The following is a 17,061-nucleotide window of genomic DNA, read 5'->3' on the forward strand; positions in this document are numbered from 1 at the left end:
GTCTAAATGGGAATAAAAAAACATGTAAAAAGTGTAGTTGCTATATTCAGTGCTTGACATAAAAGGGTTGTTTGGGAATAAATAACTTTTCACAGGTGCCCGCAACCTGCCTCCAGTATAGGAAGATTCATATTTACCTGCTATCTGCAGCTCTAATCCGGCACACTGGCTCATGTGTGTCTATCTTCTGGTTTGAGGCTTGTTTACTTCATCTCTGGCATGGTCATGATCTGCTGCAGCCAATGACTGGATTCAGGGTTGACCTGTCCACAAGAGACAAATCACTGCTGAAGCCAGTCATTGGCTTCAGAGGAACAGGTGACTGTACCCATGCTGACTAGGAAGTAAACAAGCCACCGACCGGATAATAGACACGCGGGAGTCAGTGCACAGGAGATGAGTTGCGAGTAGCAGGTAAATATGAATCTTTGCATAGTGAAGGCAGGCTGCAAGCAGTTGCAATCACTGTTTATAGTATAAGGACTGATTCTACATCACCACTAGAACACCCTGATGAAACTTACTACTGAGCATGTCTAGCACATTTTCATGCATTGTAACTAAGACTCTTAGAACAGCATAAAGAGATACCTAGAATAAGGACAATACAGGTGGAGAACACAAGAGAGGTGGGAACTGATTATCTATCACCACTAGAACACCCTGCTTATCACTGTTTATAGTATAAGGACAGTAGAGAACACAGGAGAGATGAGAACTGATTATCTCTCACCACTAGAACACCCTGCTTATCACTGTTTATAGTATAAGGACAGGAGAGAACACAGGAAAGGTGAGAACTGATTTTCTATCACCACTAAAACACCCTGATTATCACTGTTTATAGTCTAAGGACAGGAAAGCACACAGGGGAAGTGAGAACGGATTATCTATCACTACTGTGTTTTACTATTTATAGTATAAGGGGCAGGAGAGACTGATTTATAACCACTAGAGCACTCTGCTTATCACTGTTTATAGTATAAGAGCAAGAGAGAACACAGGTGTCACAGGGAGCCGGCAGCGCGCTCTTCATTCTCAGCGCTGCTGACATCCCGCGCATACAGCGAAGCGAGGATGCGGTCGGCGTCCTCGTCTCCATGGGGACCAGGGGGCAGGGAGGACCCAGCCGCGCACGCCTCCTCAGCGTGGCCGGAGTCCTCCATCCCCTAGACAACAAGCAGCAGGGGATTTGAGCACTGATGTTAATGAATCGGCGCTCAGCTGTGTTATAAGCAATCAGAGTCATGTTACGCTGGCCATGTCACATCACTCACCTGTAGGGGTTATCTAAACAGGCAGCCTGCTGGCCACAGCACCTTTCTGTCTGTGTTTGGACCTCGGCTCTATTTTTGATCTCGACCTTGTGACCTCCCTGGAATTGACATGATCTCTAGGCTTCTGACTCTGGATTGTGTTTTGACCTTGTTATTGTATGGCTCCCTGTGTACCTACGTAAAATCCTGGCTTTGACCTTGGCTTTCCTGACTCTGTTACGGTACTTCTTTAGCTTCTTAGGCCCCTGCACGTGTCTAAGCGAGGAACTGCCGCCAAGTTGTACCCGTCGGTTAGGACGGGCCATGCAAGTAGGCAGGGACAGAGGTGGAGTTTAGGGCTGCACTTATCCCTACCCTCTGTCGTGACAACTGATTTTCTATCACCACTCGAACACCCTGCGTATCACTGTTTATAGTATAAGAACAAGAAAGAACACAGGAGAGGTGAGAACAAATTTTTAATCACCACTAGAACACCCTTCCTATCACTGTTTATACAGGGTGGCCCATGAAAAAGTAACCTGCCTCCACTGATATTATGAGAAGATGAGTGAGCAGGGATTGTTGTTCACGTCTCCTTTCTATGCATCTTTGGGCATGTTGGATAATGTTGACTGATACTGCTTGCAGCTCTTCAACAGTGATGATGCGGATAGTGTTTATGATGTTTTCCTTGAGCTCATCCAGGGGATGTGGACTGTTAGCGGACACTTTCAGTTTTAAATGTCCCCACAGACAAAAATTATATGTGAAATAGTATGGGGAACATGGTGGCCATAACCCCTTTCTCACAGTTTGCTCCTTCGTAAACAGTTCATGAACCTGTTTCAGTGAGTTCTGTGAGGTGTGGCATATTGCCCCATCTTGTTGGAAAAAGTAGGACTTTTTTTTTCCTGCAGCATCACTGTTGAAGAGCTGAAAGCAGTAACAGCCAATATGATCCAACGTGCCCAAAGAGGCATAGACGTGAAAGGGGACTTCTTTCAGCAGCTTTTGAGACTTGTGGGTAATAAAAAAAAAAAAAAACATCCACTTGCTTGTTCATCTTGTCATAATATCGCTGGAGGCAATCTACTTTTCGTGGGCCACCCTGCAGTATCAGGACAGGTGAGAAAACAAGGGAGGTGAGAACTGAATATCTATCACCACTAGAACACCCTACTTTTCACTGTTTATAGTATGATAGGAGAGAACACAGGAGAGGTGAGACCTAATTATCTATCACCACGAGAACACCCTGCTTATCACTGTGATTTTCTACCACCACTAGAACACCCTGCTTATCCCTGTTCAAAGTATAATGACAGGAGAGACCACAGGAGAGGTGAAAACTGATTTTCTATCAATGGAACAATTTTTCAACTGCTGTGCAAACCTAACACACATCAGCAAATGGATACAAACTGCCTGAACAACTATATTCAGTCCTACCTGGACAGTGGCCTTTGTCTGGCACATACCCTTAGCCTTGACCCCATGGACCCCTGGGTCAGTAGATTGGACCAGTTGCAGGAACTGGCATAGTTTGCCATTGGTGTACTGTCAGATAGTGTATGCAGCATGGTAAGTGGCATTGTCACACCAAAGAGGTCAAAATTATCCTTCACTAGTGTGAAAAATATAACATACACTACTCACAAAAAGTAGCTGATATTTGGCTTGTGGTTGAAATTTTAGTGAATCTAAAATGCACTATAACCTTTACAGGTGAACCTAAAGTGACCTTCTCTAAAGTTTTGAATGCAGATGTCCACCTGTTCAATTTTTCCTACATTTTATCACTCTCCGACTCTGGCTTTATATTGTAATACAATTTCTGAAAAAATAACTTTTATAAATTCCTGGAAGTAAATATGCTATTGTGACTGGAAAACACTGTTATACGGGTTGTTTGGGAATAAATAACTTTTCACAGACGCCCGCAACCTGCCTCCAGTATAGGAAGATTCATATTTACCTGCTATCCGCAGCTCTGATCCAGCACACTGGCTCCTGTGTGTCTATCTTCTGGTTTGAGGCTTGTTTACTTCATCTCTGGCATGGGCATGATCTGCTGCAGCCAATGACTGGATTCAGGGTTGACGTGTCCACAAGAGACAAATCACTGCTGAAGCCAGTCATTGGCTTCAGAGGAACAGGTGACCGTACCCATGCTGACTAGGAAGTAAACAAGCCACCGACCGGATGATAGACACGCGGGAGTCAGTGCACAGGAGATGAGTTGCGAGTAGCAGGTAAATATGAATCTTTGCATAGTGAAGGCAGGCTGCAAGCACCGATGAAACGCTACTTATTCCCCTTTATTGCTGTCTTCCTGTTCTGCCTAGCAGTTCTGAGGTTGCTGCATGCATATCTATCCTATTTCGTTTGATATTGCATGCAGAAAGTGTACAGAACCCTGAACTCTTCACTTTTTCCACATTTCTTTATATTAACAGCCATATACTAAAATGGATAGTATTTTTTCTTCTCAGTTTTCACACAATACTGATGTCACTGCCTGCCCTGTGAGAGGTCTGAGAAGATCAGATAGACTTGCAGAACGTGAGTCTATCTGACAGGTCTTTCTGTTTTTCCTTGCTGTCTGTTGTTGTGGGCAGGATCTCACCTCTCCACAGGTTCTGCTCAATTGCTGTTTAGTGGCTCTATTTAATCCAGCCTCTCACTGCAAAACTTGCGGTTGTTAATTCCTTCTGGAGTTCTAAGCTGGTTGTTAGAGGTTCTCCTGCTTCTTACTCATCTTAAGCTAAGTCCTCCTGTTTCTACTTTTTGTGTGTGTTGTGTCTAGGTCTCAGGGAGACGCTGGTCCCTTCACGGTGGAAGGTCCCGGCAGTCTCATCCCCGCTCCCTAATTTAGGGTTTGTGACAGTTTCAGCAGGTCTTAGGTTCCGGTGTATGAGTTCTTCCACCATTAGGATTAGCTCATACTGTCAGCAGTTAGGGAGAGGCTCAGGTATAACTAGGTTACCATCCCCCTCCTCACTAGCTTTGGGTCCTAGTCTGTGTAACTGCTGTAGTTTGTTTATTTGGTGCTCTTCCTTTCCCCACTTACTGTGACAACTGACAAACCAAAATTGTGTTTGCAGAAATTTGTGCAACTGTATTAAAAATAAAACACAAAAATATCACATTAAGTCTTCATTGAGATGGCTGCAATGTGGCCATATTTTATGTTCTATATTACAGTGGCAACACATGCTTCTGGTTCAGTTGAGCCTAACTTAGAAAATTACTGTCAGAATGCACCCTACATAAGTATCATAATCAGACCCTGTGCTATGACGCTCAAAATTGAGTTCAGGTACAGCCTGACTCCATTGATCACGCTTAAAAGGGTTTTCTGAGAATTTTTTAACAGATGACCTATCCTCTGGAAATGTCATTAGTATCTGATCTGTGGGAATCCGACACCCGGGACCCCCACTGATTAGCTGTTTGAGAAGGCACTAGAGTTTCTGTAAGCACCACAGCCTTCTCTCTGCTCACCAAGCACAGCACCATACATTGTACAGCAGCTACCATTCGCTTCTATGAGTCTGAGCTACAGCTAGGCCATGCGACTGATCAAAGTGACATCACATGGCCTAGGCAAAACTGCAAGAAGGCTGCAGCGCTACTGCAAGCACCAGTGCCTTCTCAAACTGCTGATTGACAGGTGTTCGATCCCCATCCCACGGGGGACTGAGTGCTTCGACCCTAACTGATCACTAGGATGAGGAGAATCACTTGCTTTCTCTCATTGCTGCAGGAGATGGGCTTAATAGAAAGTCTATGGACCAGTCTTTATTCAGTCTCATCCAGCAAGGAGGGAGCACACTTCTCTCTACTCTTTCTAGTGATCCATGGGGGTCTCAGCACTCAGACCCCCATCGATCAAAACCTTTGATACAGTGGTGCTTGAATATTTCTGCACAAATTTGACCTAAAACTAAATCAGATTTTCACACAAAGGTCTAAAAGTAAAAAATAAAAAATAAAAAAGAATGAGTAAATTAGATGGTCATTTATTCATGAGGTAAATGATTCAACAAAACAGGCCCAAACCATGACACCATCACAACCTAGTTTTAAAGACTGGATGAGAATGCAGTTTTTTATTTCTGCAACAGGGCCGTCTTTACCAAGGGGCAAAAGGGGCAGCTGCCCTGGGCCCAGTTGCTCCTGGGGGGCCCAAGGCAGCTGCCTCTTGAGCCCTGCTAGCCACTGCCCCGGGTGTCAGACTGTCGGCTACACAGGCATCATGATCGTACTGTGTTAATGATCTTAATTCTAGGACCTTAATGAGTTTTGCTCTAGGACCTTAATGACATCATTACCATGTGACCAGTAACCTAGCAATTACTGGTCACATGGCTATGAGGTCATCATAGGTCCTACAGAAGTTAACTGTGGAGCTTTTTTGTGTAAAGATTACATCAGAAACAGGTGACACTCAGGGGCTGTTATGTTAATATACTGTAAACTACTGTATAGTGGGGTGCTGTATACTGTGTGGTGGGCTGTATACTGTGTGGTGGGCTGTATATTGTGTGGTGGGCTATATATTGTGTAATGGGCTGTATATTGTGTGGTGGGCTGTATACTGTGTGTGGGGGGGTGGCCTGTATACTGTGTGGTGGGCTGTATACTGTGTGGTGGGCTGTATACTGTGGGGGGCCTGTATAGTGTGGGGGGGCCTGTATAGTGGGGGGGGAGTGCTATACTGCTGTACTGTATAGTGTGGGGGGCTGTATCGTGTATAGTTTGGGGTGCTGTATACAGTGATGTATACCGTGAGGTGCTGTATACTGTGGGCTGCTATACTGATCTACTATATACTGTGGGGTACTGTATAGTGTGGGGTGCTAAACTGCAAACTGTGTAGTGCTGTATACTATAGGGTGCTATACTGCATACTGTGGGGTGCTGGGGTGCACTGTAACACTAGGGTGAGCCGAGCCCTGGTCTCCTTCCTGCAGAGCGGTGCCCACTTCCAGCCTGAGCCCAGCTGCCCAGAGCACTGATCCTGAGCCGGTGAAGTCTTCAGAACTGGAAGTATTTACAGTCATTCACTGGACTCTACCAGATATGTGGATTTTTTGTGTGTGTGTTGTGGTGGAGAGCGTGATTGCCTGCTAAGGTGTGGGAAGGCGGGATCCAGGGGGCCCAAGTAAATTTTTGCCCGGGGTCCAATCAATATTAAAGACGGCCCTGTTCTGCAAACATTATGAAATCATTACGAGCTCATCCATCCACACATTATGGGCTCCTCTGTCCACAAAACATTGCTCCAATAACCTTCTGGTTTGTCCAGGTGATCTTTTACCAAACTGCAGACAGGCAGCAATGTACTTTTTGGAGATCAATGGCTTTCTGCTTGCAATCCTCACATGCTAATGTGAGAAAGGCCTAAAATGGATTGTCTGCCTTTTTATATTGCTGACCTATCCTGAGGTTAGGTTATCAATATCAGATCAGTGCGGGGCCGTCTCCCGGCACCCCCGCTGATTAGTTGTTTGAAGAGAACACAGCACTTGTACGAATGCTGCCTTCTCTGCACCGTTTACAACATGCCCATTAACTTCAATGGGATGGCTTGCCCTAGTCACTTGATCAAAAAGGAGCTGTCCCATTAAAGTGAATTGGATGACGGAGTTATAATTACACTTGCTTGCCACTACAACTGTGACCACATGCAGGTAAACAGTGAAGAGCACTGCAGGAGTCGATTACCATTGATGACCTTAAAGATTAACTTGGATTCCATTGTGACCTTGCGGACTATTGCATGCCTTGCTCCTTAGGTGATCTTTGTTGGTAATGATGGTCTTGAATATCCTCTATTTGTACACAATTTATGACTGCGGATTGGTGGAGTCCAAACCCTTTAGAGATGGTTTTGTAACCTTTTCTGGCCTGATGAGCATCAACAACTCATCTTCTGAAATCTTCTTTCTTTGTAACATAGTACACTTCCACAAGCATGTGTTGTGAAGATCAGACTTTGATAGATATGTTTTCTTTAAATAAAAAAAGGTCGTTTACTCACACCTCATTGTCATCCCACTGATTGAAAACCACCTGACTCATTTCACCTCCAAACCATCTGCTACTCCTAAAGGTTCACATACTTTTGCCACTTACAGACATGTTATATTTGATCATTTTCCTCAAGTCTAATATTTTTCACCCATTTGGTTAATGTGTTTATCTTTATCTACTTTTAGGACTCAGAAAATCAGAAACAGAAATTAGTGATAGGTTCACAAACTTTCAAGTATCACTCAAGCATATGTTGCTATGACCTATCAAAAGTTTCCAGAAAGCTCAGTGATCCTTTAAAAAATACTTTTTTCGGCTTGCATTCATAAAGCCTTAGGCCTCCTTCACACGGGCGAGTTTTCCACGCGGGTGCAATGCGTGCATTGCACCTACACCGAGTCCATACCCATTCATTTCTATGGGGCTGTGCACATGAGCGGTGATTTTCACTCATCACTTGTGCATTGCGTGAAAATCGCAGCATGCTCTATATTGTGCGTTTTTCATGCAACGCAGGCCCCATAGAAGTGAATGGGGCTGCGTGAAAATCGCAAGCATCCGCAAGCAAGTGCAGATGTAGTGCGATTTTCACGCATAGTTGCTAAGGAGACGATCAGGATGGGGACCCGATCTTTATTATTTTCCCTTATGGCATGGTTATAAGGGAAAATAACAGCATTCTTAATACAGAATGCTAAGTAAATTAGGGAAAGAGGGGTTAAAAAATAAACAAACTTAACTCACCCCATCCACTTGGTCACGTAGCGAATCTCCTCTTCTTTCTTCAGGACCTGGGTAAAGGACCTTTGACGTCACTGCGCTCATCACAGGTCCTTTACCCAGGTCCTGAAGAAAGAAGAGGAGATTCACTACGTGACCAAGTGGATGGGGTGAGTTGAAATTTGTTTATTATTTTTAACCCCTCAATGGACATTTTACTAAGCATTCTGTATTACGAATGCTATTATTTTCCCTTATAATGAAATCTACAGAACACCGATCCCAAACCGGAACTTCTGTGAAGAAGTCCGGGTTCGGGTCTGGGTACCAAACATGCCGATTTTTCTCACGCGTGTGCAAAACGCATTAAAGCGATTTGCACTCGTGCGGAAAAATCATGCATTTTCCCGCAACGCACCGCATCCTATGTGGCCCTAACACACAACGCCTGTGTGAAAGAGGCTTTACTGTGTGTGTACCTAAGTCACCACAAAAAATAGAAGTCAGATACAAATTGCTTTAGTAAGGCTTTTACTTCATAGGTTTGTAAAAATGTATAGACATAAAAGCATTCAAGCGCTAAACATCCATAAAAAAGAAACAAAACTGAAGCCCTGACTAAAATGTGCATCCATCATTTACACTTAAATAAAAAATAAGTTATATATTTATATATAAAAAACAAAATGCTTGGCATGTAAAATCATAAAAGCAGAATCCAGTTCATTTCGCCTCATCGTCTGCTCTTTCAATAGTTTCACTCTATCTAGACATGTACAATCTCCAATCTATTGGCATGATCGTGGGCGAAATATATGAATTGGATATCAACCAGTAATATGTGGCAGCAGTGCTTGTAAGTATATAGGTAAGGCTTCAGAGTTTGATGAATGCATTGTCTTGGGTCTGCTTCTGCACAGTGTCGCTGAGAGAAAAGACAGTCGAGATGGCTAGATCTACAATGCCTTGACAAAGTTCTGCATACAGTTTCCTGGAAATAGAGAAAAGTGCAGGTATTAAACCATGTGCCCTCTAGTCTTAAGATTCTTACTGAAAATGGGAATATCACTATAACCGATACCAAGTAAACACAAACCTCCGTATAGAGATAATAAAATGTCTTTATTCAATATGACAAAAATGCATAGAACCATGGTCAGTAAAATTAGCAGCAAATAGAACCCCCCCAAAAGATAGGATAAAGAGGAAGCCACAGAGTCAGCGGGTCACACAGGCAGCAGCAAAAAATAGAATAAGGGAAATAACAGAGCATGCACCTGCCACTGCCAGCACAGTGAGCATATCCAGGTAAAAAAGACCTTTGAAAGTTAAGCGCTGGAAAGGCAGGAGCAAAAGATAAACAGAAAATTTGCTGTACTACCGTGTGTGGCACGTCAACCCTGCAGCCTCCTCCACCCAACGTCGTTTCGCCTAACAGGGAAGAAGGTCTTTTTTACCTGGATATGCTCACTGTGCTGGCAGTGGCAGGTGCATGCTCTGTTATTTCCCTTATTCATTTGGTGCTTTATGAAATGGGAATATGCCAGATGCTCATACTGCACATGATTACGGTATTTTTTGAACTATAGGACGCACTCCCCCTCCCACAAAAAAAAAAAATGTGGAAAATGGTAGTGTGTCTTATAGTCTGAATGTCAATGACTGCTTCCATTATGGAAGTGGTTATCAGCATGTGGGCAGACCCCGAAGAAGTGATAGAGTAATGAGTCCTGCATCTGCACCATCGTCTGGAGCAAGCAAGTTTATTATTATTTTTTTTTTACATGTCTGATCTGAGGTCTGATGGGGGCAGGGCGTGCGATCTGAGGCCAAGTGGTGCTGGGGGGGCCTGATCACAGACCGATATGGTCTGATCTGTGGCTGAAGGGGGTTCGATTTGAGGCTGAGTGGGGCTGGGGGGAGGATCTGATGTGAGACTGACAGGGTCTCATTGGGGGTCAGAGCCGAGTCTGTTGGGGGCTGGGGGCTGATCTGAAGCTGATGGAGCTTGGAGGTCTGATTAGGGAGGTCTGCTCTGAGCTCTGACGAAAATTTTTCTTCTTATTTTCCTCATCTAAATCCTAAGTGCGTCTTATCGTTTGAAAAATACAGTACTTTCATTGACCAGTTTACCATATTTTTAATAGAAATGCGAAGGAAAATGCCAAAGTTCCAGTTATTTTTCCTAGTTCTCCCATTCAAGGGCATTAACCCTTCACTGTTGTGTTTGGATAAAGAATGGCAAATTTATTTTGCCATTAAATGGCAGTATATATTCTGAAATCACAACAGCTGTTTAAAAATCATGGAGAAGGAACGGGGCAGTTTTCCCACTTTATCTGTTGCTTAAAGGGGGTATTCCTATCTCTGACATCTCATTCAATATGATAGACATTGTACTAGCACATGCTCAGTAGCATCTTAGCGTCCTGTTCTGCTCTAATGTATTAGCACAGGCATGCTCAACCTGTGGCCCTCCAGCTGTTGTAAAAGTACAGGTCCCACAATGCCCTGCTGTAGGCTGATAGCTGTAGGCTGTTCGGAGTTGTAGTTTTTCAACAGCTGGAGGGCAGCAGGTTGAGCATGCCTGATGCTAGCTACCAAAGCCCTTATCAGGGCTGTCAGGGAGTGCTTGCTCCAAGGCACACTGTTATCTCTGTGTTCTTTGGAGCATGGAAGTCCTGGAGTAAGGGAGACAGGAGCTTAACCCCTTAGTGACCAGCCTGTTTTTGGTCTTACTGACCAAGCGTTTTACTTCCTTTTTTCATCGTCGCGTTCCAAGAGCTATAAGGTTTTTATTTTTCTGTCTATATAGCTGTATGAGGGCTTGTTTTTTGCAGGAAAAGTTGAAGTTTTGAATGGGGTCATTTTGGTATACACATAACTTTTATTAACTCTTTCTGGGAGGGAGATGGGAAAAACAGCAATTCTGCCACTGCGTTTTTACGGCGTTAATTTTTCAGTATAAATAACATAATATCTTTATTCTCTGGGTCAGTACAATTACAGTGATACCAAATACATATAGTTTTTTTTTTTTTTTTGCGTTTTACTACTTTTTTGCAATAAAAGCCATTTTTTTTAAAGGAAAAAAAATGCTTTTGCATCGCCGCTTCCCAAGACCTATAACTTTTTTTATTTTTCTTTCTATGGAGTTGCGTGAGGGCTTGATTTTTGCGGGACGACTTGTACTTTTCATTGGTATCATTTTGGAGTAAATGACGCTGTTTGATCGCTTGTTATTAAGTTTTTTGGTGGCAACGAAGAATAAATAAATTTTTTTTTTTTTTTTAGGGAATAATTTACATGATATGTAGTCCGGGTCGTTACGGACACGGCAATACTAAACATATGGGGGAGATTCTTTTTTTTGCAATTTTTTTCATTGAAAAAACAGACAGTATTTTAATTGATCTTAAAATGCAATGCACTATCCTTATAGTGCATTGCATTTTAATGGCAATGCTATTCTGACGTTGACCAGCAGGCTGCGCCAGAGAGACACAGCCTGCTAGAAATTAATCAATGCCTACACGAGACCCCAGCCAGCCTTCACACAGTCCGCTCCCTCTGTCGGCACTTTACATGCGGCGGTCGCCATGTAAAATGCTAAACAGCTGGATCGGCACTCCTGCCGGTCCGGGCTGTTAGAGCAGGGCTGCAACTCTCATGTGAGAGCTGGGTCCCCGCACCCCGCTGCACGGGGGATCCGTGCAGTGCTTAGATTGGGCCACTGTAAAACAAAACGGCAGACCAGCCTAAGGCCCCTTAGTGATCGCTGTAAAAACACGTATGGGTGGTCACTAAGGGGTTAATACACAGAGCAGTGTTTCGATCCTCACAGAGCAGCTACAGCATGGAGGAGGAGAGAGTTACACAGACACACAGCCACAAGAGGTGTGCGAGGAGAGAATCGGAGCATGAAATGTCAGGGGGCCTGGAGGGGTGAAAATGGGGATATGTACAGGTTCAGCTCTGAACCCGGACAAACCCTTTAATGGGCATCTGGCCGCAGATTTGTACCTATGACACTGGCTGACCTGTTACATGTGCGCTTGGCAGCTGAGGGCATCTGTGTACTTCCCATGTTCACATGTGCCCGCATTGCTGAGAACAATGACGTTTTAATAAATGCAAATGAGCTTCTAGGAGCAATTACCATTACTCCTAAAGGCTCAGCTCTCTGCAACTGCATCACCCTCTCCACTTTCATTGACAGGGCCAGTCCGTGTAAACGTGATCACAACTGCCTGGCCCTGTCAAAGTGTACATGGCGTGGCATTTGCCTGGAGAGCCGAGCGTCTAAGAGTAACAGCAATGTCCCCGTTGCATATAGTAAAGCTTAATTTTCCTCAGCAATGTGAGCACATATGAACATGGGACCAACACAGATGCCTTCATCTGCCAAGAACACATGCAATAGGTCAACCAGTGTCATAGGTACAAACATGCTAACAGATGCCCTTTCACACAACCTACCATTGTTTGACACAAATTGCTGATTGCATCTATAGGCCCCTTTACATGGGCCAACGATAGGGGCTATTAACGGGAAGGGAGTTCCTAGGAATGCTTGTTCTTGATAACTGCCCTGTGTTCAGGTGCTGGAAATCATTTAATGGAGGAATGTAATACAAGACCAAAGAGGATCTCCACGGACAAAACCACTGTAACCGTAGATACATTTATTAACAATTATGAAACTTTTAGGATTGTTAACTTTATTTCCTCACGCTCACATAGCACAAACATATTCTGCAGAGCTGTACAACCGTCAATCACTCATATCAATACCCAAATAAGGTTTCACTAGATGGTTTCCTATGCACAGAACCACCGTAACAAACTTACTGTGCACAAGCAGGGGCACCATTGACTTCAAGCAACCAGACCTTCAAATCTTCATCCACCATGAAGTCAAAGCCAAAGAGTTGGAAACTCTGGTAGGGTAAATGCTTTGTGCTGATGGCAGGTTCTATACAAGTCAGACAGACCCTAAATGGAATAAAAAATTAGATGCGTTACACTGAAAACAATGCATTCAAACCAGGTTAATCAGCTCTTCAAAAGGACTGTAAAGTACAGTCAATATGGCCATCACAAGCGTTTTAAGTATAGTATTTTTTGGCATAGAAGTCTAGAATGTGGACCTTTACCAATGCCTTGTATGAAGAGGTCCTGAAATGCAGGTCCATGTACTAATCAGGTTACACAAGGTTTCAACCTTAGAGACCCACACACAATAAATTGCCCAAAGTCTCTGTTCTTAGCATGTGTCTAAGCATCTGTGTAAAAAAGTAGCACAGTTTTGGCGCAATTCGGCACAACCATGGTTTTCCCAACTAATTTAAAAGGGGGCATGTCCTACTTGCAAGGCGTTGATGTGACTGTTGTGCCAAAATTGCACCACAATTCTGGCATTAAAATCTGCCTCAAAGTAAGCTAACCCGTATTTGGTATAAAGGTGGTTAAAGTATGTAGGCCTGTGACTTATTTATTATACAGCCTAAGCCACTGTGATAAGTCTGGTGCAGGTCTCTACTGGTTGTCGAGGTCATCTATAGGATTAGTAAATCTGGGCCAATGTGTTTACATTCATACCAGAAAATGATTATTCAGAAAATGAGCTACAGTTATACAAAATAAATTTGGCAATATTGCTGAAGACTGTGCAACATACGTTTTACTATAAGAATGTGGCCATTTTAGATATAGGTGTTCGTCCAACAAAACTTCTCTAAAATGGGTGACTTAAGATAGTACCTTATTATTTGCTTTATCTGCCATAGGATGCTGTTTTCTAGATTGATATTTAAGGATGTCATAAGGTACTGATTAAATTCTTCAAAGAACATCTCATTCCCATCTTCATATCTGCCATAGTTTTTAGAATGCTCCTTCTGAATGCAGTGATTGGTTAAGTGGCTTGTCATGTCTTGAAAGTCAGCGTCATTGTATGGTTCAGAAGATGTTCTTAAGACTCCTTCACGATACAGGAAAATGTTATACTGATTGTCTACAAGGACCCAGCTCCTGCAAGACATCAATAATGAAACAATACTGTTACAAGTAAACATATTAGGGGGAATTTATTTATTGAAAAGTGGGTGTGGTTGCTGCAACGGTAATGAGTATCACGCCAGATTTATGCCTTTTTTATTGCAACTTTTTATTTATTTTTAAGTCCCAAAGCCAATCCATTAGGGTGGTGTAGAAAACTGGAGTTGCATTTATAGACATACAGTGGATATAAAAAGTCTACACACCCCTGTTAAAATGTCAGGTTTCTGTGATGTAAAAAAATGAGACAAAGATAACTCATTTCAGAACATTTACCACCTTTAATGTGACCTATAAACTGTACAACTTTAACAAACTGAAATCGTTTAGGTGGAGGGAAGAAAACAAAACAAAAACTAAAATAATGTGGTTGCATAAGTGTGTTATAGAGCTCTTCCGGGTGTAGGGCTGACATCATCAGCGCAGGCGCACTGAGGAAGGAGCGGTCGTCCTTCTCTCAGAGCGCCTGCGACGAATGACGACCGGTACGGCGCAGGCGCGGGATTTGAGGCTGCAGGCAGAGTCAGCGAGTAGGAGTAGAGCGCTCGCTGGCCCTGTCAATCAAGTGGAGGAGGGGGTGTTTTTTCAAACAGAGAATGCGGCGGCTACCAGCAAGTCCGCCCCAACTTGGTGGTAGTGAAGAAATTTACATATAATAAAAGTATGTTTTTTACTGTAGTTACTGCACAGCCCGAGGTAAGAGGGGCATATATGGAATCTGCTTACATTAACAAATAGAATTAGTCAAAAACTGGGGGTTGGGGGTGACAGAAGCCCTTTAAGCTAGAGGGAATTTGTATTTTTATTTTAAATTCTTTTTATTGAGCATAAAAATACACAAGTCATATAAAGTACACACAACGGTATGTACCATACAGAAATCTCAAACAAAGTCCGTACATATCAAGCTGGTCAAGCTAGAGGGAATTTTAAACAGTTCCAAATACCAGTCAATACTGGCACCAAACCTTCAGGTTTCTGCTAGAAAGCTGAACATGAAGAAGAACTTCATCTTTCAGCATGACAACAACTCAAAGCATTCATCCAAATCAAAGGAATGGCTTCACCAGAAGAAGATTCAAGTTTTGGAATCGCCCAGCCAGAGCCCAGACCTGAATCCGATTGAAAATCTGTGGGGTGATCTGAAGAGCGCTGTGCACAGGAGATGCCCTCGCAATCCAACAGATTTGGAGTGTTTTTGCAAAGAAGAGTGGGCAAATCTTGCTAAGTCAAAATGTGCCATGCTGATAGACTCATACCCAAAAAGACTGAGTGCTGTAATAAAATCAAAAGGTGCTTCAACAAAGTATTAGTTTAAGGGTGCTGCAACCATATTATTTTATTGTTCTACTTTTTTCTTCCCTCTACCTAAAAGATTGCAGTTTGTTTTTTAATTGAGATTTACAGTTGGTGGAAAAAGTTCTGAAATTATTTATCTTTGTCTCATTTTTTTACATCACAGAAACCTGTGTGTAGACTTTTTATATCCACTGTTTGGTGTATTGGTGCAAAGTATGCCAAAATAGAGTCAAGGAAAGCTGACTTCAAATGATAAATTCCTCCATTGTTCACACAATATTCTTTTTAGAAGAAAATGGCTTCATGTAGAGTCACTATTACATTACAGAAATCACCAGCACCCAGTATTGGGTCAAATAAAATTTTTGATTATTCAGAAAACTAACACTTAAAACTTTCTCCATAGAGTTCTGCTTACGCATCTCAATCTAAACGATGTTAAGATCCACACATGCATTAGATTATAGTCAATGGGCCAACAATCTGTGTATGGAATACTCCCAATTCTCCCGACAGATGATGTTGGGGCAAAAAGGATCGAGGGCATTGAAGTTCAAGGGCCGAATCCTTTTATTCTTCCAGTAGATAAGACTATGCGTTAAATGGCTGACAGTGGCTTCCTTCTCTCTGTATGGGCAAGTCTGGAAATATAGCTGTTAGATGACAGTAATTAAAATTAACCTATCACCAGGTTTATGGTGTTCTACCTAAGGGCAAAATAAACTAGTGACAAATCCCCTTAGCAAAATGCTAGGTCTCTATATTTAAAGAAGCACTCCCACAAAAAATGTTTATTCTCTGACCTGTTAGAAAGGTACATGATGTAAAAGGTAATCTTACCAGTGACTGTATTTGTGAGTTATAACCTCCCTTCTGATCCTCAGCTGAGTTATGTGACCAACACTCTGATCTCCAACACAGGACAGGAAGTCAGTTACTTCTCTATTCATTCCTATGAGACTGACATTGATGAGACTCCAATAGGAATTCATACGGCTTCCTGTTCACACATAGATGTGTGTTATTTGGAGTGTCAGCCACATGACACAGCTGAGCAGAATCAGGGAGGTTATAACTCACAAATAAAGTCACTGGTAAGAAAGTCACATTCACTACAGTTTATATCATGTACCTTTCTAACAAGTCAAAGAATACAACATTTTGTGGGAGTGCTTCTTTAATTGACCCATTTTGCTAAAATCTTGTATTGAACAGCTCCAGTGCATAATGACAAATCCTTAATATTCATGAGCTTTTGGCATTCTCCGCCCACCTATAGCTGAAGTATTCACCCCCTTGAATTTTTTCATGTTTTGTTAGATTACAGCCTTAAAGGGGTTCTGCACTTTGTTTAAACTGATGATCTCTCCTCTGGAAAGATCATCAGCATCTGATCGGCAGGGGTCTAACACCCGGGACCCCCGCCAATCAGCTGTTTGAGAAGGCAGCGGCGCTCCAGCAGTGCCATGACCTTCTCACTGTTTACCGCTGGCCCAGTGACATCACGACCAGTATCAACTGGCCTGGGCGAGGCTAAGCTCCGTTCACTTGAAAGGAGCTTAGCCGCGCCCAGGCCATTGATACTAGTCGTGACGTCACTGGGCCAGCAGTAAACAGTGAGAAGACCGTGGCGCTGCTGGAGCGCCGCTGCCTTCTCAAACAGCTGATCGGCGGGGGTTCTGTG

The 17,061-nt window shown here is 43.0% G+C and overlaps 1 protein-coding gene across 1 annotated transcript in view; it reads right to left on the minus strand.

Moving 5' to 3' along the window:
* Positions 1-8,532: 8,532 nt before the first annotated feature.
* Positions 8,533-17,061, minus strand: part of TTL (tubulin tyrosine ligase) — a 51,505-nt gene continuing 42,976 nt past the window's right edge. The window contains exons 5-7 of the mRNA XM_044292251.1: positions 13,782-14,051; positions 12,870-13,013; positions 8,533-9,009 (exon numbers count right to left, since the gene is read on the minus strand). Coding sequence (XP_044148186.1) covers positions 8,895-9,009; positions 12,870-13,013; positions 13,782-14,051 — 529 coding nt within the window. The 3' untranslated portion in view covers positions 8,533-8,894. The remainder of the gene's footprint in view (positions 9,010-12,869; positions 13,014-13,781; positions 14,052-17,061) is intronic.

Source organism: Bufo gargarizans, chromosome 4, assembly GCF_014858855.1.
Source record: "Bufo gargarizans isolate SCDJY-AF-19 chromosome 4, ASM1485885v1, whole genome shotgun sequence".
In the NCBI taxonomy this organism is placed as follows: domain Eukaryota; kingdom Metazoa; phylum Chordata; class Amphibia; order Anura; family Bufonidae; genus Bufo; species Bufo gargarizans.